This window comes from Venustampulla echinocandica (genome assembly GCF_003357145.1).
Source record: "Venustampulla echinocandica strain BP 5553 chromosome Unknown scaffold_9, whole genome shotgun sequence".
In the NCBI taxonomy this organism is placed as follows: Eukaryota; Fungi; Ascomycota; class Leotiomycetes; order Helotiales; family Pleuroascaceae; genus Venustampulla; species Venustampulla echinocandica.
This window is the reverse complement of record NW_022474214.1, coordinates 1,050,928-1,075,492: the sequence shown is the minus strand read 5'-3', so window position 1 is coordinate 1,075,492 and position 24,565 is coordinate 1,050,928. Positions and strand designations below refer to the sequence as shown.

General features: G+C 46.7%; 8 protein-coding genes across 8 annotated transcripts; 6 read left to right on the top strand and 2 right to left on the bottom strand.

Annotated features, from left to right (window-relative positions):
• Window positions 1-371: 371 nt before the first annotated feature.
• Window positions 372-1,501, top strand: BP5553_09094 (putative Bifunctional protein gal10; the record flags this gene model as incomplete). The annotated part of the gene is made up of 2 exons (XM_032017717.1): window positions 372-913; window positions 994-1,501. 2 exons carry the CDS (start codon window positions 372-374, stop codon window positions 1,499-1,501), a joined length of 1,050 nt encoding a protein of 349 aa, XP_031866360.1.
• Window positions 1,502-2,467: 966 nt separating this feature from the next.
• Window positions 2,468-4,276, top strand: BP5553_09093 (Acyl-CoA dehydrogenase; the record flags this gene model as incomplete). The annotated part of the gene is made up of 3 exons (XM_032017716.1): window positions 2,468-2,881; window positions 2,973-3,720; window positions 3,783-4,276. The coding sequence occupies 3 exons, from the start codon at window positions 2,468-2,470 to the stop codon at window positions 4,274-4,276; spliced, it is 1,656 nt and encodes a 551-aa protein (XP_031866359.1).
• Window positions 4,277-4,952: 676 nt separating this feature from the next.
• BP5553_09092 (uncharacterized protein) lies at window positions 4,953-6,785 on the bottom strand (the record flags this gene model as incomplete). Its single annotated transcript, XM_032017715.1, has 5 exons — window positions 4,953-5,227; window positions 5,344-5,877; window positions 5,940-6,092; window positions 6,145-6,482; window positions 6,535-6,785. The coding sequence occupies 5 exons, from the start codon at window positions 6,783-6,785 to the stop codon at window positions 4,953-4,955; spliced, it is 1,551 nt and encodes a 516-aa protein (XP_031866358.1).
• Window positions 6,786-8,219: 1,434 nt separating this feature from the next.
• BP5553_09091 (4-hydroxybenzoate polyprenyltransferase) lies at window positions 8,220-9,437 on the top strand (the record flags this gene model as incomplete). Its single annotated transcript, XM_032017714.1, has 4 exons — window positions 8,220-8,370; window positions 8,463-8,586; window positions 8,642-9,020; window positions 9,078-9,437. 4 exons carry the CDS (start codon window positions 8,220-8,222, stop codon window positions 9,435-9,437), a joined length of 1,014 nt encoding a protein of 337 aa, XP_031866357.1.
• Window positions 9,438-12,449: 3,012 nt separating this feature from the next.
• BP5553_09090 (uncharacterized protein) lies at window positions 12,450-15,923 on the top strand (the record flags this gene model as incomplete). Its single annotated transcript, XM_032017713.1, has 1 exon — window positions 12,450-15,923. One exon carries the CDS (start codon window positions 12,450-12,452, stop codon window positions 15,921-15,923), a length of 3,474 nt encoding a protein of 1,157 aa, XP_031866356.1.
• A 1,587-nt stretch (window positions 15,924-17,510) lies between these two features.
• Window positions 17,511-19,311, top strand: BP5553_09089 (uncharacterized protein; the record flags this gene model as incomplete). Its single annotated transcript, XM_032017712.1, has 3 exons — window positions 17,511-17,818; window positions 17,887-18,141; window positions 18,204-19,311. 3 exons carry the CDS (start codon window positions 17,511-17,513, stop codon window positions 19,309-19,311), a joined length of 1,671 nt encoding a protein of 556 aa, XP_031866355.1.
• A 696-nt stretch (window positions 19,312-20,007) lies between these two features.
• On the top strand, window positions 20,008-21,052 carry BP5553_09088 (Uncharacterized protein; the record flags this gene model as incomplete). Its single annotated transcript, XM_032017711.1, has 2 exons — window positions 20,008-20,095; window positions 20,145-21,052. The coding sequence occupies 2 exons, from the start codon at window positions 20,008-20,010 to the stop codon at window positions 21,050-21,052; spliced, it is 996 nt and encodes a 331-aa protein (XP_031866354.1).
• Window positions 21,053-21,542: 490 nt separating this feature from the next.
• BP5553_09087 (uncharacterized protein) lies at window positions 21,543-23,362 on the bottom strand (the record flags this gene model as incomplete). The annotated part of the gene is made up of 4 exons (XM_032017710.1): window positions 21,543-22,021; window positions 22,078-22,650; window positions 22,708-23,200; window positions 23,231-23,362. The coding sequence occupies 4 exons, from the start codon at window positions 23,360-23,362 to the stop codon at window positions 21,543-21,545; spliced, it is 1,677 nt and encodes a 558-aa protein (XP_031866353.1).
• Window positions 23,363-24,565: the final 1,203 nt, after the last annotated feature.

Here is a 24,565-nt window from a genome sequence, read left to right as displayed (position 1 = left end):
AGAGACGAGATGCACCGGATGCAGAGCGAGCTGGCCTTAGCTCCGATGCGCTGAAGTCGGTGATATGGGCTCTCTTATTATTATTGGCTGGAGCTCAAGGCTTTCCTTGGATTGTGGCTCACCAGCCTTGCGCAGCCTTGCCCCCCCACCAGGCTTGGGATAAAAGTAGGTCTGGTGGGTTGTTGTGTCCCACTGTCTGACATCAGGCTGATCTCCGTCGTGCCTCACGCCTCGCTACCTTTGTGATCTCTCTTTCTGCCTTCCTATACTCGGTCCTGGCCCTTCTCATTGTTACTGTTCACTAACACTCCGCAAAATTCACACGCCATTGTCACGATACATTTTTGATTCTGCAAGACACTGCCAACACCATGTCTCCCCAAGCCCCCGCGCCCTTCCAATTTCTGCCCCTTGGTGCCATCATCCAAACCTTCCTGGTGGGAAAGACGAACATTGTCCAAGGCTTCCCCAAGCAATCCCACTATGAATCCCACAATGCCCCGTTCTTCGGAGAGACAATTGGACGTATTGCCAACCGAGTTAAGAACGCAAAAATCGATTCACTGAACGGGAAATCTTATGCCCTCGCGGCCAACAACGGCGTCAACGCCCTGCATGGCGGGGTAAAGGGGTGGGGGAAGAGGGTCTGGGAGGGCCCTAAGCCTGTGGGTGTCAGGAGCATTGAGGGATTGGAGGGTGGGAAGCTCGAGGGTGGAGAGAGCGTGGTCTTCACCTTGCGAAGTGAGGATGGCGATGAGGGCTATCCTGGCACTGTTGAGGCCAGCGTTGTTTATACGGCCGGCACACAGAAAACCGAGAGTGGCAAGGAAGTTAATGTCCTGGGTATCGAATATGTGGTTGAGCTCGTAGGGGGCGATGTGGAAGAAACGGCAATCAACGTCACCAACCACTCGTAAGTCTTCCAGTTCCCCCCTAAGCATCAGACAGCGACGAATGGCAAGATCATCTTGTTAACAGCATGGACCACGGCAGGTATTTCAACTTGTCAGGCAAACCTACCATTGAGGGGACTGAGGTCTCGCTGTGCTCCAACTCTTATTTACCTGTCGATGAAGGCGGCATCCCCACTGGCGGTCCGGTACCATATGCAGGTGTCGAGGCGCACAAGAAGTTCACACTCGGGCGCGAAGAACCCGATATCGACGACTGTTTCGTCGTAGACCCTTCGACTGCATCTTCAGTGCCAATCGACACGCGCGCGTCGCCACTACACGGGCTGGTCACGGCATACCACCCGGAGACCAAGATCCATCTCGAAGTGCTCAGCACGGAGCCAGCGTTCCAGTTCTACACGGGGAAATACATCGACGTGCCCGAAGTTGAGGGCGTCCCAGCTCGAGGGAAACGATCGGGATTCTGCGTTGAGCCCAGCCGGTATGTGAACGCAGTCAACGTGGCGGCGTGGAAGGGCCAGGTGGTGTTGAAAAAGGGGGAGAAGTATGGAAGCCGAATTGTGTATCGGGGATGGAGCGATGAGTAGACTGATTCACTCGGTGGAGCAGAGTAAAGTGGGGAGATCTACTGTAGCTATTCCCTATTCCTTAGTTAGCAGGGTGGTTACTTTTGAGTACGCAACGAAGTAGTAGGTGTTTCAAAGGACAAGAATCGTAAGACACGGCAGTAGCCGTCCATTTTATTGTATACTGACAGGGTGTTATTGGTGCACTGCATAAGATTAAGATTCAAGCATCAGGTACGAGTACAGGTGCGTATGCAGCACCGGTGCTTTTCCCCGGACTTCTCTCCTGTTGCTCTCCCTTTGCGCTCTCTTTCCTCTCTCTTTCCTCTCTCTGTCCTCTTGTTCCCCACGATCCGGCGTGGTGCCGAGCTGCTGCCCTCCGCCGCTAGTCCGGTTCGGGACCCATGACCGCTGCACGTGATCCGGCGGCTATCCCCAAAGCGGCCAGCCTCGGCATCGCGGTGCGCCGGCGCATTCTCGGGGAAGAACTTGGATCATTGGATGATCAGGTCAGTTGTAAATAAGTTGTTTCGATGATCGCAGACGATACACATTATCACATGTAACATGTCAGCTCTATCCATACGCCAATGGCACCGCTGCAAATGCTAAGCTCCTGCTCCACATGACCGCATTCCGGGCGTGGCGGGGGAAACGGTCGCATCCAGAGTCCATAATAATCATCCCCATACTCCGTACAGGCAAGAATCCGAGGGACACACACCAGGAATGCTCCACGCACATGTGAAAGCCTCGGATACCGACCGAGCATTCTGACAAACTCCTCCTGTTGTATAAGATTAACATAGCAGCACAGCTACAAGTACGACTTCCGACGGACGGGGCACACACGTATATGCATTACATACATATACACGCATACATATATACACATACCTATACACAACATATACCCTAAACAATAGACATTTCCTCTTGTTACTCTTTTCGTGGCTTTCGTTCCTGGCGCCCCAATCCAAGGCAAACATGTCCAAGTCATTTACCGCAGCCGACGTCGCGTCGCATAACAAGCCCAATGATCTTTATGTCACCATCGACGACGATGTCTACGACCTGACCAAATTCCAGGACGAGCATCCAGGCGGCAAGAAGATCCTCACGCGGGTCGCCGGCAAGGACGCCAGCAAGCAGTTCTGGAAATACCACAATGACGGCATTCTCAAGAAATACAAGGCGAAGCTGCAAGTCGGCTCCCTCAACACCAAGAAGAATGCTGCCCCGCCATCCCCACCAGCCACTCCCCCGGCTGCGGAGAAGAAGGAGGTAGTGAAGCCCAAGGCCGAGAGTGGTGTAAGGCAGGTGGTTGACAACTCCGATGCGGAGGCTCTAGAGCCGTTTGGAGATTTGGTTCCCTTTGGGGATCCCAGCTGGTATCAAGGTGTAAGCATGCTAATCCCACGTTGCGGTCTTGGACTCGTTCTCCCGTATACCTGCGTCGAGCCCGTCAGCTAACAAAGGCTTATTCCTGCAGTACCACTCACCCTACTTCAATCAATCGCATGCCGACCTGCGCGCCGAAATCCGCGAATGGGTTAGCACCGAAGTCGAGCCCTACGTGGGGGAGTGGGATGAGGCGAAGAAGGTCCCCGATTCGATTTACAAGGCGATGGGAACACGCGGATATCTTGCAGGGCTAATGGGAATGCATTATCCAGTCGACTACACGGATAACAGGGTGAAGAGCGTTCCGCCTGAGAAGTGGGATCTCTTCCACGAGATGCTGCTCACGGACGAGCTTTCGCGCGCTGCCAGTGGAGGGTTTGTCTGGAATGTTATCGGTGGGTTCGGCATTGGATGCCCTCCTCTCGTGAAGTTTGGCAAGAAGGAGCTGGTTAAGAGGATCCTGCCTGGAATCTTGAACGGTGACAAGAGAATCTGTCTTGCTATTACCGAGCCGGATGCTGGGAGCGATGTTGCCAATCTGACATGCGAGGCTAAGCTGAGCGAGGATGGAAAACATTATATCGTCAACGGCGAGAAGAAGTGGATCACCAACGGTATTTGGTCTGATTATTTCACTACCGCCGTGAGAACAGGCACCCCCGAGAGTGGCATGAACGGTGTCAGTGTGCTACTGATTGAGCGAAGCATGGGTGGTGTGAGCACGCGGAAGATGGACTGCCAGGGCGTGTGGTCCAGCGGAACTACATATATTACATTCGAAGACGTTAAGGTCCCAGTTGAGAACTTGATCGGAAAGGAAAACCAGGGCTTCAAAGGTACGCTTCTCCTCCCCTGCCGCCTTTTTTTGATTTTGAGAGGGGTTCTAACATTGCAGTAGTCATCATGACCAACTTCAACCACGAACGCATCGGTATCATCATCCAATGCATCCGCTTCTCCCGCGTCTGCTACGAGGAGTCTGTCAAATACGCACACAAGCGCAGGACCTTCGGCAAAAAGCTCATTGAGCACCCCGTCATCCGTCTCAAGCTTGCTCACATGGCCCGCCAAATCGAAGCCTCCTACTCCTGGTTGGAATCCCTTATCCACCAAATCTCACACATGCCCGAACATATCGCTATGTTGCGGCTTGGTGGCCCAATCGCCAGTCTCAAGGCACAGTCTACTGTTACGTTTGAGTTCTGCGCTCGTGAGGCCAGTCAGATTTTCGGGGGTCTAAGTTATTCTCGTGGAGGACAGGGAGGGAAGGTTGAGCGGTTGTATAGGGACGTCAGAGCTTATGCTATCCCTGGAGGAAGTGAGGAGATCATGCTGGATTTGAGCATCCGTCAGAGTTTGAAGGTGGGGAAGGTCATGGGGATGAAGTTGTAGGTTGAGCCCAGGGTGCAAGAAGGAGGCATACATAAAAATGGGGCTTGTACATTTATTATATTAGATACCTTGCAAGGTCGGACATATTTACATTTAAATTCCTAATTTCTTTCTTTGTTTACCTAGGTAGTTCCGCATTGTACCCCTTCCAACAATATATCCCTTGGTGATTCATCAAAATCCGATGCTCTCTCTCTCGGGCGCGTCGGACATATGAGCAAGTTTTAAATAGTTAAGCTGTAATGAATAGAACATTTGAATTAAACAACTACCCCAAATATAATCACCGGGGAAATAATGTTGGGATTCTAATTGAATAGACACCTTGTGCCATGGACATTATATTGAAACTTTTAACTTCCATAGCTACTTAATAACTGCCTTGGTGATTTCCTAGGGTTTTCGGGCATTGTTGATGGCTCTCGCATCGTTGCGGACTTCGGGAAAGGCCTTAGCCATTTGGGTACACTGTAGAGAGAATAACCGTAAGGCGAAATGCGGTGGATGAAATTTACGCATAAAGGGAGGATTGAAAAGTTGTAATTTTGGAAGCCTTCATTTCCCAACCCTCAGCATACTCTGTGAGTCTATTAAAACCAAACCACGACCACCCAAACAACAATCAACACCAGGTATAACTCCCATCCCCATATTTTAGCTGAGCCTACAAGTCAAATCACTCTCTGCTTAACAGGTACCCATTATTCTGCAGGTTCTGCATCACGCCCGCCGGATCGTACTTGTTCGCAATCTTCTGGATATATTTAAAACTAGCATCACCATAGGATCGGAGGGGTTTTTGTTTTCCAGATGCATCGTTCACGTAGATGTATGGGAGGAAGACTCCCCTGTCCTGGGCGAGTTTTGTGGCCTGGGCCGTGAAGGCATCGATTCGGTCGCTGCCGATAGACGATTCGCTATTATTTTTCCAGTCCATCACTGCGTTGACCCCTATATATGACGAGTCATGTCTTGTTAAAATGGGTCCGGCGGTAGTGGGTTGGGGGATGATATAGTAGAGAAGTCCTCCTTCGAGTAGTACAAGGAAAGAAGATGGGAGGACGTACACATTTGCGGCACGGGAGAGAGGTTCAAGATGTTACCACCATTCCGTGTATTGCTCTCTTTAACCAAATTCGGGATCACTGCCTGTGGGTTGAAACTCATTGTCATATCATCTGGCAAGTTAGCAGAGAGGTTAAGATATAATGCATATTGCTCAAGCAAGAATTTCGAATCCCTGACCTCGTGTGAAAACACGGAGCTGTAACTGAACCCCGGAGGAGGTCGCGATGCCGCCGGACTGTTGGTAAGGCTGATGACCGAGGCGTTGGTTGGGCCGAACATAGTTTTGATTGGAGTGACCTTGTAGAAGTCGTTGAATGTCGCGGGCTTATTGGCAGGTTCGGCATAGCCGAGGAAAACGAGAGTGATTTTGTTTTGGATTTGAACTTCTACGTTGGATTTTATATCTGCATTGATCGTCCAGTTCGAGAAGGCTTCTAGGATGGCGGGAGTATCAGATGGTGCGTAAAGGTAGATTTCGTAGTAGATGGCGTTGCCATTAGAGATGGTTTCGATGTCAAATTCAGTGACGATACCTGTTGTGATTAGCATGGAGTAAAAACCGAGGGGGTTGGATAGTAATAAAGACGTGACCTACCATAATTTGCCGTACCTCCCTTGAGACCATGAAACAGGTCCGAATTTTGCGTGGCGGTTGCGTCCAATATCCTCCCACTTGGGATAACAACGCTATATCTCTTCACGCGGTTAAAAGACAACCCATATGTATTATAGAACAAACTCAAACCACCTATGTATAAAGATCAGGTGATGCTCACCCCAAGAGTTGTGAATGAACTTACCGCCAAGTAGAAGACCACCAACGCCAACAGGAGGCTCTCGACCGCCGAGGACGGTAACATTATATTGGTTGGTCATTTCATATACCGCACCCCATCGCTGACCTGGGCCCACAGTAAGCGTCTTTGCATCCTTGCTCATAGAAAGCTTGTTCAATTTGTGTAGAGCAATAAGAATCCCATCATTTCCGACCCCACTATAACCCGGAACAACTGTATGGCCACCACTCCGAACAGCGAATTTCGTCTTAAGTACCGAAATTAGAATCATAGCTTTCGAAATGTCTGAGTCAGTGTCCGGGGCAACTATACAGGCGGGCTGTAGCCAGCATGATTGGGACCTGTAGCTTATTAGAAAACAGCATGGGATATCATTGCGACCTCATGACTTACCAAGGAACTTGCCAGAGCGGGGTGTATTCTGTGGAGCCCGGGCTGATGACATCGCTCTTTGGGAAGGCTAAGGAGAGAATCTGGCATGTAAAGGCAGCATTTCCAAACTGGATTGGTCTTGGAGTTTTGATATTAAAAGTGGACATAACGTTTGCCGGAGACTCGAGGCTAACATCATCAGCAAACGGATAGGAAACAGCAACGTTAGCAAGCGCCAGAGCGGCGATTGCAGCGCGAGTAAAGGAAGACATGGTAAGTATGGTGACTGAATGGTTAGTGGCTATCGAGAGCCTCCAGCGGGGGTGTCTCTGCCTTTAAATATAGAAGCCAACGCCCTCATATCAGATGTGGCTCGAGTCGGATTGGATTGGGACATGGACTTGGGCACTTTCCAACTCGCCAACGGACATGGAGCAAGGTTCAATGCACAACCCCGATGATATTTCGAAATGGAGTCAGTGGTTGCCCAGGTGTAGAGACATTATTAGGTTGAGATATGTATAATAGCCCTACTTCGACGCAGAAAATGTGGCATTAGGCAACGTTGGAGGAGCATGGGACAACCCAGCATACCCCTAGGTCCCTCATACTTCACGATTGGGATCCTCTAACCCGATTATGTCCTTGAAATAATTCACAGCTCTCGGGGCTTAAACCGAGGGCTCACTTAAGGGAAATTGGGTATGCTAGCTCTGGTGGCACCCTATACCACCGATGTGGCAGCTAGAGCATTCGTCCACAGCCGGGCTCCCACCGGGTCGGACATATCAAGGCAGTGGCATTTCCCTGACAGATATGTGCAACCGGACGTAAAACACGTTGCAAATGCATTGCCCTTACATACCTCGTGGCATAGGCTAAGATACCACATGGCGTCTGCCCCGAAACCTCGCAAGGCTGCCAAGGATATCCACCAAAGGGGCTCGGTGTTCCGTCGGATCGGTGGTAATTTTAAAGTCCAGCTAGTTATTTGATTTGTTCAACTAGCAACTGACTGCCCTGCTGGTTGGTGAAGAAGGGGGGGCGGGATTATCGGGCGAGTTGGCAGTCGAGCCTGAGTAGCTTAGCGACCTAAAGAAGGATCGCGGAACAATTCTCGTCTGGTATGACAGAGATGCGTTCGAGCGTGGTTGTACCGAATAGGGCTATTCGAGTAATATTCATAACTGAGGTTAGTTGTAAAGTCCTACGGAGTAACCCCTTTTACCAAACCTAGCCATGTCGACCTCGTGTGAAGTCAAGTTATGTGACAGCACTTAGGCAAGTCGTCTCCAATTGATTTCCAATAGCACAATTAGCTTGAAATATCTCAAGTCATGTGGCACTACCTAGCCATGCATTGCGGGCTCGTCGTAGGCGTTGGGAGTGCTGAAGTTCAGCCGGACTTGGACGGCGTTTCTCGGCCGATGGCTATGCCATCCCCGGCCGATATAAAATCTGCCTACCAAAACAACAAGAAGACGCCTCATCGCAACTTCGATTTCCCGACACAATGATGCCCAGGCCCGTCAGGTTGTGACTCCTATGGAGTACAGTATGCCGTTCATGGAACAGATCTCTTTCTCGGCTTCCGATAGTATTTTATTTAACCTTATTGGTTTGCGTTTTCAAATTCCCATCCATCAATACTCAACATTTCCATCTTACAAACTCGAGAGAAAAACGTTCGCAACACGAGAATCAAAATGATGGACAAAAAGACCAGAGGGGATCACGCACCCATAGTGCCCCAGACCCAGACCCTCACCAAAGACTCTAAAAGGAACGTCGCCCGCGGTATTTTCGAATTGGGGCGCTTGCACACGAAGGAGGCATGGTTGTGTTGGTATCCTGCCGGTGAGTGGCAGTCCACCTTCCGATTTCTCAAAAAACCCCTTTAAGGCATAAAACACTGGCAAATGCGTGAAAACATACTCATCTCTACTTAGTGTGGGGAGCTTGTCTCTCAGCTGGCACCCAGAACATCTCACTTGATGTGTTCACATTTGCAAGAATTTTGTTGGGCATCTTGACAAGCGTAACGGCATCTCATGCTGCGCTTTGCACTTTCAAGTTCGTTATGCTTCCGGTTTCTTTGGGTTGGCCTTTGCTGACAGTCATCTCCTAGCGATATTTGCGACCGCAACTTTGATAAGGATGTTGAGCGGTGCAAAACACGGCCTCTTCCGGCAGGAATGCTCACCACAATGGAAGCTATTCTTGCCTACATTGCCTGGATTCCAGCTACTGTCGCCATAACTTACTTTACCCTTGGTGGAGTTGGCGTCAAAACATTCACCCCAATTTGGATCCTCAGCATGATTTACCCATTCGGGAAGCGATATATCCAGTTCCCCCAGATAGTTCTGGGATGCGTTATTGGAGGTGCCGTGTTCCCCGGGTGGGCCGTAATCACTAACAGCTTGGACGGCCTGGAGGGTGCTGCTCCATTATTCGCGGCTGTGTTCTGCTGGGTTGTGTATTTTGACGTTTTCTATGCGACACAGGTGATTTTAGCCTTCTACCCTGAGATGAGCAAGCATTTTGTGCTGATTGATACCTAGGACCGCCCTGATGACGAGAAGGTTGGTGTCAAATCTTTAGCAGTCCTCCTCGGCGATCGAGTACCTATTTTCTTAGGATTCCTCGGCCTCCTCCAAGTTGGCTTCTTCGCGATGACAGCACTGAGAGCCAACATGTCATTTATTTTCTGGGTTTTTGGCGTTGCCGTTTGGGCCGTCAACATGCCTTGGCATGTATTATCTCTCGATGTCAAGGATCGAAAATCGGGCGGAAAGATTTTCAAGGCCAACATACTTCTCGGGCTCTATATGACAGGAGTCGCTTTGGTGGAATTACTGGCCACGCGTGTCAATCTCCTCAGTATGGGGCATATTGGACAGCGCGCGGGCTTTGTGGTCTGAGTTCGGGGTATGGACTGCAGTTTTGGGAGGGCTTGAAGTATATGTAGTCTAGCTTTGATGTCTGAATAACTATGGTCTGTTAACTTGAACGGCGGTCTCGGTTGGCATAAGCATTTTTCCTACCGCTCATATCACAATTGCTTACCTCAAGGCTCTAGGTCTAGGCCATAGCAAACAATGAGTACATATCTTAAACGTGGGCTCTCGTCCTGAATCACTATCCCCGAGAAGTCGAAATTCTTGAGCCTCTTGAAGCTAGCCCATAGCCCACGTTCCTTCACCATCCTGCGTTCCCGCAGTTCCCCCATGGGGCCTGAAGTATAGATCCCCGTGAACATACCCTTCCACGGGAGCGGAAGAGATCTGGTGCTGCTGAGGCGTGAGGGGACGAAACTTAACGAGGGGCCAATAATAATCTGTAAATCGCGGAAGTCGAAGGCATTCCCTGTGAACAAAAACATGGCGGCAATGGAGTATCTGCGCAGCAGTGGAATATTTCGCAAATGTAATGTAAATACGGTCATATCCTAGCAGGATGTTAACAATAGCGATAAAAAGCAGCTTTTGTTCCCTGGAGATCCCTCCGCGGGAGGACCTCCGTATCGCTGCTGGCGGTATTTCTTTGTTTGATTCTCGAAATATACAATACTTGCCTTGGGATTTTGGCGTTTGTGGGTGTCGCCACAGGACGGCGATGTTGCCGGCGGTGTAAAACGTAATGGGCTTTTCGGCCATTCGGCGGGAAGCATCATTACATATTAAGGTGACCGTTGGCATTGACACAGCGTATAGAGAATACCTACTTTGGGGGCCTGAACGCGCGATATGTACTTACCTAGGTAGTAGTGGAGGTCGATGGCTAGGTTGGTGTTTGTTCGAGCTTTAGGAGTTGCGGTGCGAAGTACAATACCGAGGTACTGACGAGTTCACTCGTGGCTAGGGGTGGATTATGGTAGAAAAAGAGTTGAATTATTTTAAGAAAGAAGCTTATTCTTCGAAATCCAAGATTGACTAGTATCTATATATATATACTTAAGGTACGAATATATATAAAGAAACCCAGCTATTTAGTAAGATAAGTTATATAGAGTTTAATATTTACTTTTAAACTATTATAAATACTATAATAATTATAATAAAGTAAAATATATAATATAGATAAAAATTTATAAAAACGTAATAGTAATTCTTACATATATATTTAAATCTATTTTTATAATTTTTCTTTATTTATATTCTTTATAATTTTAAATTTTTTATCTTTTTATCTTTTTAACTTTATTTACTTTTAGTTTTTATTACTTTTTAATTTTCTTTAATTTTCTTTAATATTATTTATATTTATATTATTTTTATTAAAGTAAATTTACTATTTTTTATTTAAATTAAAAATACTTAAATTAGAAGTTAAAGAACGTTTATAATTTATTGTAATAAATAGTAAAATATTCTTAATTAAGTCTTTTTTTATTTAAATCTAATATTAAACTATTATTATTATCTTCTACGTTATTATTCTTATTAATACAATTTAGTATTCTGAGATTGTAATTTTTTCATATTAGGTAGTAAGACAAGTCCCTTCTATATTCTTAGAACAAGTTCGTTAAGATAGCCAAGGAGAGTGGTTTTGAGACTTACCGTCGATATTCTAGTACTTACTTATTTCTTTGCTCTTTTTGAGGAACTCAGGCGATGGCGGACTAAGAAGGGCAGTTATTACTATAAAATAGTAGGTATTATTTAGCTCCTCTGATTTATTGTCGTAAGTATAGAATAGACTTTCTCGTTCAAGCAAGTCCTAGGCCTAATATAAAAGAAGAGTTAGCGGAAGAAAGAAATAGAATCGTAAGTCGGGAGAGGGACTATTTCATACTAAGAGCCCTAAACTCCAAACATCCACGGAATTATCCCATTTCATGTTAAGAATAGCCTCGGGTACCTAATATAGCACTAGCATAGCATTTCTACTTTATTATTTGCTGACACGTACTTGCCCCAGGTCGCAAATAGTAAGTAGGCCTGCACCTCCCAGCATATACCGCGAGATGTAAGTAAAGTATCGCTAACCTACTTTTTTACAGAAGGAGTACGAACCTCGTCTTCTTTTACTACGGAGAGGATTAAATCGTTTATAATAGTAATAAGTAGATTGTCTGACTAAAGGTTTTATTATTTGTTAGTTAAAACGCTAATATCTGTTTATGCCGACAGGGCTCGATACGAACTTACCCGTATAGATCACGTCTGCATCGTGGAGGAAGCTTGCCCCAATGAGTGCTTGGTCGAGAGCTGACTTAACGGGACTTTACTCGAAGATGCCATCAGGTTATATTTCTTGAGAGGTTCTCAAACTCATGCCCAAAGGTGTTATAACGAAACAGTCGTATTCATTATTGCAGCTCTTTATTTTAAATGAATCTTCTAGCTGTTGAACGTATAGCCGACCTGAGTACTCGGTAGTGACGCCGGCCAAGTGCTTATAGACTTCTAGCTCCCTATTATATTTCAGAGTGTTGATATGCACTTTTATTACCCAGTATGACCGCTCTCTTAATCTAAGTCAAGGTGTTTAGCAAATAAATGATAAGATATTAGAAGGCACTCGACGGGAATTTTTCATCACCGTTTTCAAACTTCATTGTATTGAATCTTCACTATTGGCTAGTGTGCTTACCTCCCATGTTCAATTGCCGCCAAAAATTCCATGCATGATTAGCGTGACGTGGCGGTTACAGCTGGGCTGTGCTGCAGTGAGGCATGGGATTGGTGAGGGGATTGGGGGCTTAAACCGCAGCCTCCTAGAGGCTGATATGACCGATCTTTAAATCATGGACCCGTTCTTGACCCGTTCTTGACCCGTTCTTCTTGATTTTTCTTAATCCCACGATCTTCTTCCCATTAGAATTCATAACCAACGAAGAAGCACAAAAATTTGCCCTTAATATCAGAGGCATTTAGAACTTCTTTTGGAACTAGTTCAAAGCCGACATCTTGTCGTAAGCACTCAAAATGTGGTCAGTGGGTAGGGCTACGGCCTCAGCCGCGTCAATGTCCAACGAGCTCACTGTAGCTGCCGCTAACTTCAATCTCGATTTCACGTTAATGAAAGTCGAGGCACCTCCAGAGTACCAACGACTTGGTGCGGCGTTGTCAACAAGCAGGCGTGAGCGAGCAGAGGTGGGGTCTGCCCATACCACGGCTCGCAAGTTGGGAGCTCTCTTTGAACAGATTCTACCCGCAACACCGAGACTATTCCAAGCATATGGACAACGTGCCTCGGACACCGCCAACTCTCCAACATCAAATCCCCTTCAAGGACTGAGCAGCGGCCCCTTTGCGGACCATTTAGGTATTGATGGGACGAACATCTGGGCAGCGGCAACTTCTGGGAAGCGAGCAATTGCAGTTCATCTGTTGGCTTGTATGTTGGCAAGAATACTTCAAGGGCCAGAAGCAATATCAACCTGGGTGGAGTTGGTGGAGCGAAGGAAGCAACAGATCAAGACAGAATTTGAGCAAAATTCAATTTCAGATATGCCCAGTATTATGGCGGCGCAACAGGATATATCAAGAGAGCATCTTGCTCTCTGGGATGCCAGTGCGCGGGCCTGGCTCCAAACTTGCGACAATGTTCACAAGAACCAACAAACTCAACTCAGACTGATTGTCAACAACGTCAACTATCCTATCAACAACCACAAGGACACTTATCAGAGTGTTATCGAAGCTTGGGTCGATTCCATGACTTCCGTGGAAGGATTGATATCAGGAGTACCACAGAGAGTGCAAAATGGCGCAGTTCTGCTAGCACTGTCCTCTTGGCACTTATACCCAGACATGGTAGTACTTGGGTCATCGATACAACCTGGAAATTCGATCCACTCCGGAAGATCCAGCCGACATGAAACATCGCAAGATGCTCTTCAGATCTCGCAAAAAGACCCCTTAATTGAAATTGGCGGTATCCTCACTATTGGGCTTCACGTCAATCAAGACAGCGATTCTGGAGTATTCTGGTCTCTTCCGTTGGCGCACATGCGTTATTATGGTACCACTCCAGTTGCATCTCGGGCTCTGGCCTTTGATACCTCCAGAGTGACTGTAGACCAATTTTACCAGGTAATCTTAGGCTGCTTAAGTGCTCATTGGAGGGCCCAGCCTCAGGTTGTTGCAGAATCCATCATTACTCTTCACGGTGCTGTGCATAGCGACATCAAAGCGGAAGAACCTCCGTTTGGCCACACATATGATTGTTTGGAACCGAATTGCTGGTTTATGAATTTGGTTGAAGCGGCTAAGCAGTTCACAAGCTATCGGGGCCATGAAAAGCAGATTCTGGCGAAGCTTGCGGCGTTTGGGGCTAGAAGAGCACAAGCACTTTTATGCAGATTCCCTAAAAACTCCCTCCCTGCGTTCGGTCTTACAGACTTCCCTCTCTTGTTTTCTTTGCTGAGAAATGACGAGCAACGCATCAAGATCCTCCGCCAATACGCCAAACGATATGGACTGAAGCATAACGACATAATAATCCGCTATAGGCCCGTCACTTCCTTTTATAACAAAGGCACACTTGATTCTATGTTCGCAAAAAAGTCACCGGACTACTTCGAATATGCCTCTGCTATCTCGTATTGCCGAAAATCTCTCAAACGTGATCATACTGGTTCTCAATGTGAAAACTACAAGCATCGTCGCTGGATTGCCGGCTATCCTTTGACCCGTCAGGAAAAATACTCCCCTAATCCATTGGAGGTGGGATTTTGTGCCTGTCGCTGTCGTTTTGCAAGGAAACCGTGTGAAAATGATTTTGACTGCCCATGCTGCTTAGATCGAAACCACCCATGTAGCAGAAAATACCCCTTATCGTCAGATGAAGATAAGACCAAAGCTAAAATAGAATTGGATAAGAGTGTGAAAGACAGGGGACAATTGGCAACTGAAAAAGAGGTAGAATATCGTAAAAGGGCTGAGACGAAGCAGGAAGAGGAGGAGCGGAAACTAGATGCGGAACGGAAAGGTATACTTGCCGACCTTCTCGATATTAGGCGAGCATTCTTTGAGAGCATCGGTGAAATACCATTTCAAGTCGAAAAGGAAGATATCCAGGAGAAGATGTCACTTCAAGTCGGACAAGAAGGAGGTGCTAAGGAAAGTACCGAGAAAAGCGCTCCCTCATACCACAGCCCATTTGACCCTGTGCGCCTACAATGGCGGGAATTTGGCTCCGAATCAATCTTGGTTGCAAAGCCAGATGCCAAGATCTCAAAGCCCAATGCTTCGAACTCCGTCGGCCTTAACAGCGATTATGATATCGATGCTTGGGATAAGGAGAAGTTTACTTACTTTGAATTTCTCTTGGGGGACGAAAACACTGCCGCCTTATTTATACGGAGGGATGTCAATGTTGAGAGACATGCACCTTCCCATCAAGCTACTCTCAGCGATGTAACTCAAGCCCTATCTGAGAATTCTATTCTCTCAGTGGAGCTAGATAAGCACCTCGCGCAGTGGGGGGCGCCACCACCATCTCCAGAACATCCCGATGGCGCTATTAAGAGGTCGCTAAAAGCAATGAGCGCTGTCAAAGAACTCTATTCTAACTTGGCGGAAGCTACTGTCGCTTTGGAAGTCATAAACTATCCATTATACGACACACAGTGGGCTCTCACATGGTCTAAATCTCAGGATATGGACCTCAGTACTGCGTTTTCTTGCATAATGCTGTTTGAGTCTGGCAGATTTGATATTCAGCCCAAACGCCTAGCCCGAGTAATGGCCATGGCGGTTGGGAACTCTATTTATATCGGAGGCGTTTTGGTAAACGATCCGACAAATATAAAAGCCCAAAAGCAGATAAAGCGAGTAGTTGGAAATTTGGGCCGGGCGGGAATGGTGCTCCTGATTGCGCCCAACGAGCCCAAGGTAAAGCCATTGGAGTATGACAGGTGGAACCTGGTAAACCATGCAGACTTTGATGGCGAGATGCATGATTCATTCCAGAACACAACACTCCATCTCTCCTTCACTGAGTTTCAGATGCCATTAGATGTAATTGGGGCTCAAGGTATTCGCGATACAGAGGTTAGCATGCTTGAGTCGGTTGTGTCAGTCCACAATCGGGGTGAATGGATCGGAGATTTGAATGTTCTGTCTTTGCTTCCCGACGAGTCTGATAATGGACGGGTGCTATCTCATATCTCTTACCAATGCTCTCATTCTCCACAGGAAAGGGCCTTTCGAAAATCTGGTGTGATGTCTCCAATCATTTCACTTGACTCATGGAATGAGTTTCTTGACCGTCCTATCGGGAATGAAACTACAATTTTTCGAGGGCATGGTAATTGGGTTGCACGACTAGCAGCAGCAGCGATCAGTGTTCAAATGGGCCTACCAACTTTCACCCTGTCAGATGATGTTTGTTGGAAATGTTGTGAGGACATCCTCGCAAAGCAATGGGCCGGAAAATCTATGCTGATAGGGTAGATGCGGGCTAGACCATACTGTGACAAGGGTCTCATCACAGCAATTCCGCGAATAACACATAGCTAATCCTAGAGAGCGTTTCTACTCCACGCTTTAGTGTATTATGCAATTCTGCTTTCCAGTCTTCCCGTGATTTTATCGAAGACCGTTTCAATATCTTGACAGCCATGAAGTTCCCCGAGTCCACGTCGATGTATTTATGTATGGCCCCAAACTGCCCCGATCCAAGCGGAGGTCCCACTTCCTTGTATATCATCCTCAGCTTCCGCTCACTTGGCGTGTGGATTCCCGTCATTCTCTGCGATGGCAAGACGGTTGGCGCCTGATCTACTGTTCGAGCGAGGCGTGGGTTCTCAGCGTAGTAAGGTATGCCGTCCTTGGCTCTTGAGAACTTGACCTTCACTACCGTGTCAATAGGACCTTGATGCTATATCAACTCGAACTGAACGAGGTCGCACCCTACACCACCCATTCCAATTATCGTGTTGAGACCCTTTTACACGACAACTCGACGAAGCCGTCTATACTCAAACGCCGTAATAATAATTCGGTTCTGTGAATTTACAGAAAGAATAGGTTTTGTAATCCGTAAGAAATTATTCTAAATATAACGAACTTAATCTACTAGTCCCTTAGTAGCTACCTTTATCCGTAAGCTCGCACAATTATAATAGATAATCAAAGGAGTAAGAAGTAGTTTTATTAAAGATCTAAAACTACCGAAGAAAAGAGAAAAGGAATACACGATATTATATGTATTAGCTTAAAGTTATACGTTTAAAATATGTTATATCTAAAGTTGTTCTTCTTATAAGTAGTTTATAAAGTTTATAAAGAGTTATAATTATATAACTTCAAGAATATATTTATAATACTACTAAAATTTTATAAAGCTTCCTAGATTACCTATGTAGTTTTGAGACGAAATCCTTTATATTTCCGGCGATTGTCATGTGACGCGGGCATGTAAATTTGACCGGTTAACAGGCGCTATGCCGATTCCGTACGGGGTGCTTTATTAACCCCTAATTCTTGTTTGCTCCCTGGATATACTTCGTAAGACTTGATCCGATGTCTCTCGTTGGTGGGACTCGGCATGATTAGCAATGGCGATCGGGGACATACACTAGATATTCGTCTTCGAATTCCATTCTTCTTAATATTTTTAAATCTTCAAGTCGACGTATGATGTGCCACTGCCCTGTCACCTGCCAGCCATAGGGGCACTCAATTTCCGTGATTGTCGCAGCGTGGTTTACATCAGCTCTCGGCCGAGATTACTGCATATGTTGATTCTCGCCCGATGGCTTACGGAACCCCTCATAATTGCACTTCCATTTGTTATCTGCAACCTTTTCCTCTACCACACAACGGCAGCAGCCGACCATGTGCTGTAATGCCCTGATAATCAAATGTTACCATCAGGAAGACCGACTCGGAAATCCCGGGTCGAAATTCATCCTGGATCCATATTCATGGAGAAGGTTTGTGGGCGTTCAGTCCCGTCTTGGCTTTTCCCCTTAGAATCTCTTATTCGTTTGTGACATTGAGTATCGTTACATTTCTGTCTGTATCTTGAGGAGCATCATGTTGATCAATACCGAGTCGAGTGGTGCTGAGAAGCTTCCTGTTGAACAGTCTGGGGGAAATACCTCTGAACGTCAAACTTTTGAGGATGAGAAACCCGCCGAGGAACTACCAACCAAACAAGACGACGAAGACGACACTGTGTATCCCCGGCCACTTGTCCGCAGTCTGTTGATTTTGGGGATATGTTGCGCTGCGTTTCTCGTCGCCTTGGATCGTACTATAATTGCTGCGGCAATACCACGAATAACCGACGACTTCAAATCGCCAGGAGATGCTGGATGGTACGGAAGCGCCTATCTCCTCACGTAAGTTGTCAGATAACTTGTCTGCTCCATCCACTATATCCCGATTCTGAAAAACAATCGCCACACAGATCATGTGCTTGCCAGCCAACGTTCGGTCGAATATTTACCAACTTCGATACCCGATGGTCGTTCTTAACAGCCTTGGGGTTGTTCGAGCTTGGCTCGTTGATCTGTGGTGCTGCTCCCAATTCAACCGCGCTTATTGTTGGACGTGCAATTGCTGGTATAGGATGCGCCGGCGTATTCGCTGGTTGTATGCTTATTATTACAAAATCTGTCCCCTTGTCGAAGAGGCCAGTGTACATGGCGGGTGTTGGTGGCATGTGAGTTATTGGATCCCGTCCTTCGCTCCTACTGAATACAGTTAACTGTTCTCCCAACACAGCTTTGGAATTGGATCCATTTCTGGCCCTGTCATCGGCGGCGCCTTTACAGACCAAATAACTTGGAGAATGTGTTTTTATTTGAATCTACCTGTGGGGTTAATCACCGCAGTGATTGTGCTTCTTTTCTTCCGTGTCGCAAACCAAGCGGAGAAGCCCGATCCATTCTTTCAGAGACTGCTAAAACTGGATCTCTTTGGAAACCTGCTCTTGATCAGCTCCGTGGCAATGCTACTCCTGGCTCTGCAGTGGGGTGGCCTCGAGTATCCGTGGAATAGTGCGAAAATTGTCGGCCTACTCGTTGGTTCGGCCGTGGGAATATGCATCTTCCTTTGGTGGATGATTTACCGTGGTTCTAGTGCTCTGATCCCGCCAAATATTGTCGCTCAAAGAACAGCTGCGGCGTGTTTGACATTCAGCTTTCTTATCTCGGGTGCTGTCCTTGTCCACAGCTATTACGTGCCCTACTGGTTCCAAGCCATCAAAAATGTGTCCGCAGAGAAGTCCGGTGTGAACATGATCCCCTACGTACTTAGCAACTTCGTATTTTCCATGGTGGCGGGCATCGCGGTCCAGAAATCTGGCTACGTCCTTCCAGCAGCAATAGTTTCGCCTATCGTTGCCTCCATAGGCAGTGGACTTATGACAACCTTTTCTGAGGATACGACTACTGTTAAGTGGGCTGGATATGCCATACTGGCAGGAGCGGGAATTGGAATCGGCATGCAGCAAGGAGTTGTTGCTGTCCAGGCCGTCTTGCCGAAAGAATCGATTCCCATTGGTACATCCATGATACTCTTCACGCAGAGTCTCTCTGGTGCGATATTCGTATCAGTTGGAAACTCTATTCTTCGAAATGAACTATCCAGCGGGCTTACCACCGCCAAACTTCCTGGTGCCGACGTTCCACATGTTTTGGCCACTGGGGCGACTGCTGTTCGACATCTCATACCAGCCGACCAATTAGAGCCTTTCATCACGATATACAACGAGGCTATTCGGAAGGTTTTCCTTGTAGCAGTTCCTCTAGCAGCTACAGCATTACTTCCCGCGGTTTTTATCGAATGGAAGAGTTTGAAGGGAACGGCAGTAGTGGCAGGAGAAGCATGATATAGTGGATTTCTTTCCAGGGGGTGCAGGGCAGAAAAATCTCAATATGTTGGTTAGAGTATTCTAGCATAGTGAAATATATAGAATTCGCGGAATTTCCATTTTTATTTTTATACATTTAAACTCTTATCCGACCAATATCCAATGTACAAGCTAATATTCGAGCCCGGTATCACAAACCCCGCTGTAATTATTTGAACCCTAATTCCTAAGATGTTAAAAGCTCAAAGTTGGGTGAAACAATATATCGGCTATCGAAAGAACTGATATGATGAAGTCAACACAGGTATGTCGGGAATTGAGGTCATAGTGGGAGTCACCATACTATTTGCCCATCCCCGAGTCGGCCCTGAACATTAGGCCCGGCCCGAGTCTATGGTTCCACATCTGCTATCAAAATTAGACCCGGCCATGGGCTTCCTAGATCGTATCTACCTAGGTAAGTAACGGTGCTCTATCGCCGCAACAGTCCGACCGTATATACCAGATCTATACGGAGGATATAAGTATAATTGCTCCCGTCTACGTATTACTCTTAAAAGTAACATCAACCAAACCAACTTTAGAAATCGACAGAACCAAATACAAATATTAGCACTCTATTACTTTTTCAGAGGCAGTAGATATACTCCACCCAAATCATATTACCAGCCTCAGCCTAGACAAACACTCATATCCCTCCCTTTGTCCACCAAAATGCACTCCAAGTTAGGAAATGCCTGTGCCCTATCTACGCAGAAAATTGATGTCCACCATCACTTTATTCCAGAATGTTACGCCAATGGTTCAGAATCCTCTCCTAGAGAAACCATATGCAATATAATGCTAACTAGCCTTTTCAGCTTTTGCACATGACCCGTCCGGATGGAAGCTACCTGCTTGGAGCGTTGATAGTACCAAGGCTCTCATGGGCGATCTCAATATCGGCACCTCCATCCTCTCACTCACTGCCCCTGGTTGCACAATCCTGAAAGGTGCCGCTGCAGCTCAGCTTGCACGGGAAGTAAATCACTCGGCCGCGAACATTCGTGACGGCGACCCATCTCGCTTCGGCTTCTTCGCATCACTCCCCCCTATCCTTGACGATATCCCTGCAGCCTTGGCTGAAATTGCTTATTCCTTGGATGTCTTGAAAGCGGATGGGATTACGCTGTACACCCGTTACGGACCGGGGAATGCGTATCTTGGGCATGAGAGCTTGAAGCCCATATGGGATGAACTTGATCGGAGGGCTGCGGTGGTCTTTGTGCATCCTACCCACCTTGTCGATACACAGCTTGTAAATCCAAAACTTCCTCAGCCGATGATTGATTACCCGCACGAGACAACAAGGACCATCGTCGACCTCATCATGAGCAACACTGTCCGTGATCATCCAAACTGCAATATCATTTTTAGCCATGCTGGAGGATCGTTCCCGTATCTGGCCACCCGTGCAGCAGAGATGTTGCCGGACTATGGTCTCAGTGACAAGAGTGCGGAGGAATTTATAGAGGATGCAAGGACGTTGTTCTATGACCTGGCGCTATCGGGGAATAAATATACCTTGGGCTTGTTGACGGGGTTTGTGAGGGATGATCACATTCTGTTTGGGTCGGATTTCCCCTATGCCCCTACCAAGACGATTAAAACTCATACAAAGAATTTGGAAGAATATGAGCTTCATACAGCTCTGAGACATCAGATCAATAGGGGAAATGCTCTGAAGTTATTTCCGAGATTGGATTCGGGTGGGTCCTAAATGGAGTTAGAACTTAGGAGCTACTACAGAAGTTGGGGTTGCTCGTTTTCTAATCCTTAAATTTGAGCCGACGATATAGTGGTATATGGTATTCAGATATAATTGGCATCAATTTCAATCTTTTTATATAGAGTATGGAAGTGGCCTATCTAAATAGTACATGTCAAAAAATGCAAAAGGTATTTCTGTGCGGGTGGGGCCTGGTAGTGCCAAATGATTAGTGAACTAGAAATATTAAGATGGTGCATGAAATTTCCTATGGTCTTTAAGAGTGGAACACTTATCGATAGAAAGTAAAATTTCTTGGTTAATAAACCGTAAGAATGACGTGAATCGCTTCCTAGAGGTATTTTATTCGTCCCATTTCTCTGCACAGGGATAATTATAATAACTTTAGAAACATATCATTCTAGATAGGATATATGAGCTAAACTAACGCCGTAAGACTCCGAACTACCAAGTAAAAGACTAATTATACGTCAGATTTACTTTACTCGGATTCATACTGTGAGAAAACTTCCGTCTCCACATTTTCAAATTCAGTGAGAATAGTATCACGTCTCGCCAGACTTCTGGGAGAAATGCTCGCTTCGAATGGCTTAGGGCAATGCAAGAAGCCCTCCGAATAAGCAGTCTTCGAATCCACATCCACCGGAATTGGTGTTCCTGTAACATCTAGTTTCTGCGCGAAATCAAAAGCCCAAAGAAGCTTCGACATGGCCAAAAACAAGTTGCGGTCAGCTAGGTGCATACCAGGACAGATTCTCCTGCCCGAGCCGTATCCGTAGTGGTCACGGTTTTCGAAATCTGGCGAGGCTGCGTATTCCGCCGCCAGCGCAGTGCGGCCAGCATAGCGCTCGGGATCGAAGATATCAGGATTGGGGAACTTCACTAGGTCATGATGGAGCCCCCAGACGTTTATAAGTACGGTTGTTCCTTTAGGGATATACATCCCATCGATAGTATCGGCTATAACAGTTATTAACTATTTTCGTCTTCTAGGCGACTTTTGAGAAGGGACTCACCTTCGCTGGTAGCGTGAGGGAATGCAAGAGGGGTAACAGGTCTCCAACGCATGGTCTCCTTGACAATACCGGAAATGTAAGGCAGTTGGCTGTAGTCAGACCATTGTGGCGAGCGGTCCTCCCCGACAACACTGTCGATCTCCTTTTGAGCTTTCTTCTGCACGTGGGGGAATTTAATCATGGCATGGATGAAGGCAAGGATAATACTTGAAGAAGTGTCGGACCCGCCTTCCATAAGTACTCCGCATAAGAAGTTCAGCTGATTTCGCGACAGATTTAAAGCGTTATTTTGGTCCAAAACTCCATCGAGGAAAGATCCTCGGCTACCAACAGCAAGGCGACGCTTCATCACTTGGGATACCATCCGTCCGTAGAGGTTGTCCATGGCTTGGCCGACTCCTCGGGATCGAGTTATCCAGTTGCCGAACCAACTTTCTGGGATCAGCTTTAAGAAAGGGAAAATATCAACTGGTGGTGTTGCTCCTGTTTCCATGACTTTGGACCACTCTTCCATTAGCTCGTAGAGCTCCACCATGTGTGAAGTATGGATCGTCGGGCTTCGGATCCCTAGTACTAGAATATCGTGTCAGCAAGAAATTACTCTGTATACTTCCGTAAAATTCCACATACTTAAAGACATGATGATACTATTACTGAACCGTTTTGGGTGGGACATAAATTGATCTGGAACAACGAGAAAGTCTCTGAGCATTTGAATAGCCTCTGCATCCTGCAGTTTGATATGCTCCCTTTCGCATTTTCCCTCGTTAAATTGTTGGTGAAGAAGCTTTCGGAATAGTTTCCATTTGGGACCCTGTTCCATAACCAGGAGATGCTCTCCACGGGTGATAAGGTCATGAGAAACGTAGGAAGATGGCCGAGTACTGTAGATTGCGGACTTTCTATCAATCAATTCCTTCACGAGCCTGGGTGAGCTGATTACTACGGCAGTGGCTGGACCCAGCTTCAAAGAAAATATCCCCCCGAATTCTTGAGCCCATTTTGAAAATATGTTGATAGTTAGTAAGCTGGCAAGAGCAAAATTTAAGGTGTACTGACTGGTAATGAACACCACTTTTCGGAAGTTGGTGAAGATTGCCAATGATTGGTAGGGTCGGTGGACCTATGGGACCGTTATTTTGTAATTCTTTACCTTTCGGAGAACGAGAACGACGAAGTACAAACCTGGAGGAAAGTTTCGACCTCTTCGACCAACAAAGACCAATGCGTACGCCAGACCGCCGATAGCAACTGCCAAGCATAATATTCCCGAGAGGGCAAACATTTTTTCGAGAGATCGACAACAAACAAAATTCAATCTGATGTATTGCTCGCAGCTCCACATCTATTCCATGTCGATGCCATACGCAGGGACTTAATGCTCTTTTCTAACCTTATACCCGGGTTTGAAAGCGCGACGTGGGACCAGGATTTGGCCCCATACTTGCCTGATCCCCGGAGCGCTGGTACATGGTATGGCCCGGCCGGGCGACATGCGTCCTGAAAGTTGGGATTTACGACACCCTCGAGTGGCCGAGAACTCTTCGTGATCCATAGCAGTGGCATTTTGATTGTAAGGCAGGGATTTGCTAAATCCCGCCCGGAGTTGTGGTCGGCCGAAAGCATGAAAGTTGATGTTTATCGGGAATAGAAACGCCTCAGGGGTTAAGAGCGTCGGCGCCTAAGCGAGCACAATTACTAATAATGTGGCGCTCCGAATCTCATCCATCAAATAGTAAGGTCTCACTCAGGTTAAAGCTGCTCCAAATATTAGTACCGCATGAGGCAAGGCCACTTCGGGTTCGGGAGGGATAAAGATATTTTATATAGGAGACTTGCTCAATTACGTTCTTTATTTTACAGCACTTTCTAAGCACAAGTGCAATCTAATGTCTAGCCTTGGACGTGTAATTCTAAGTCAAATTTAGCCCGACATGTAACGACTGTGAGGTTTGTATACATTCTATAAGCTGTTCTAGCGACATATTATAAGCTCCTGTTGCTGACTTTGTATAATATGTTCCCCACTAAGCCAGGTTTCTAATTTAGGGGGTGAAACTGGAGTGGTTAAGATCACGTGCATGGCCCAAATAAGGGGTTTCACGGGTTGAATCTTGGCCGCTTTGAGTAGTTATCAATAATCTCTAACCTTATTCCAACTAGCTGCACAAGCATTTAATAATATAGTCCGATTTACTTTGTTTTCCTGCCATTCACCACATGGGCTTGGGTCCTCCCCACAGCTTGTGTCTCGGATTTCTTCACATAATAATATACAAATACATATGCAATATCCAGAAAGTGGGTGCCGAGCAGGAGGAACGCCCCATACGGAGTCCAAGCATAGCCATATCGTTCGGGCCAGTAGTAGATTCTCCAATAGAAACAGCATCCGGCCGTTATATTGCCAAGGAAACGCGTCCACCTGTGCAAAACAAAGTCCTTAGTCAGCATGCCACCAAAGGTTCTTGAGTCGGACAACAGCAGC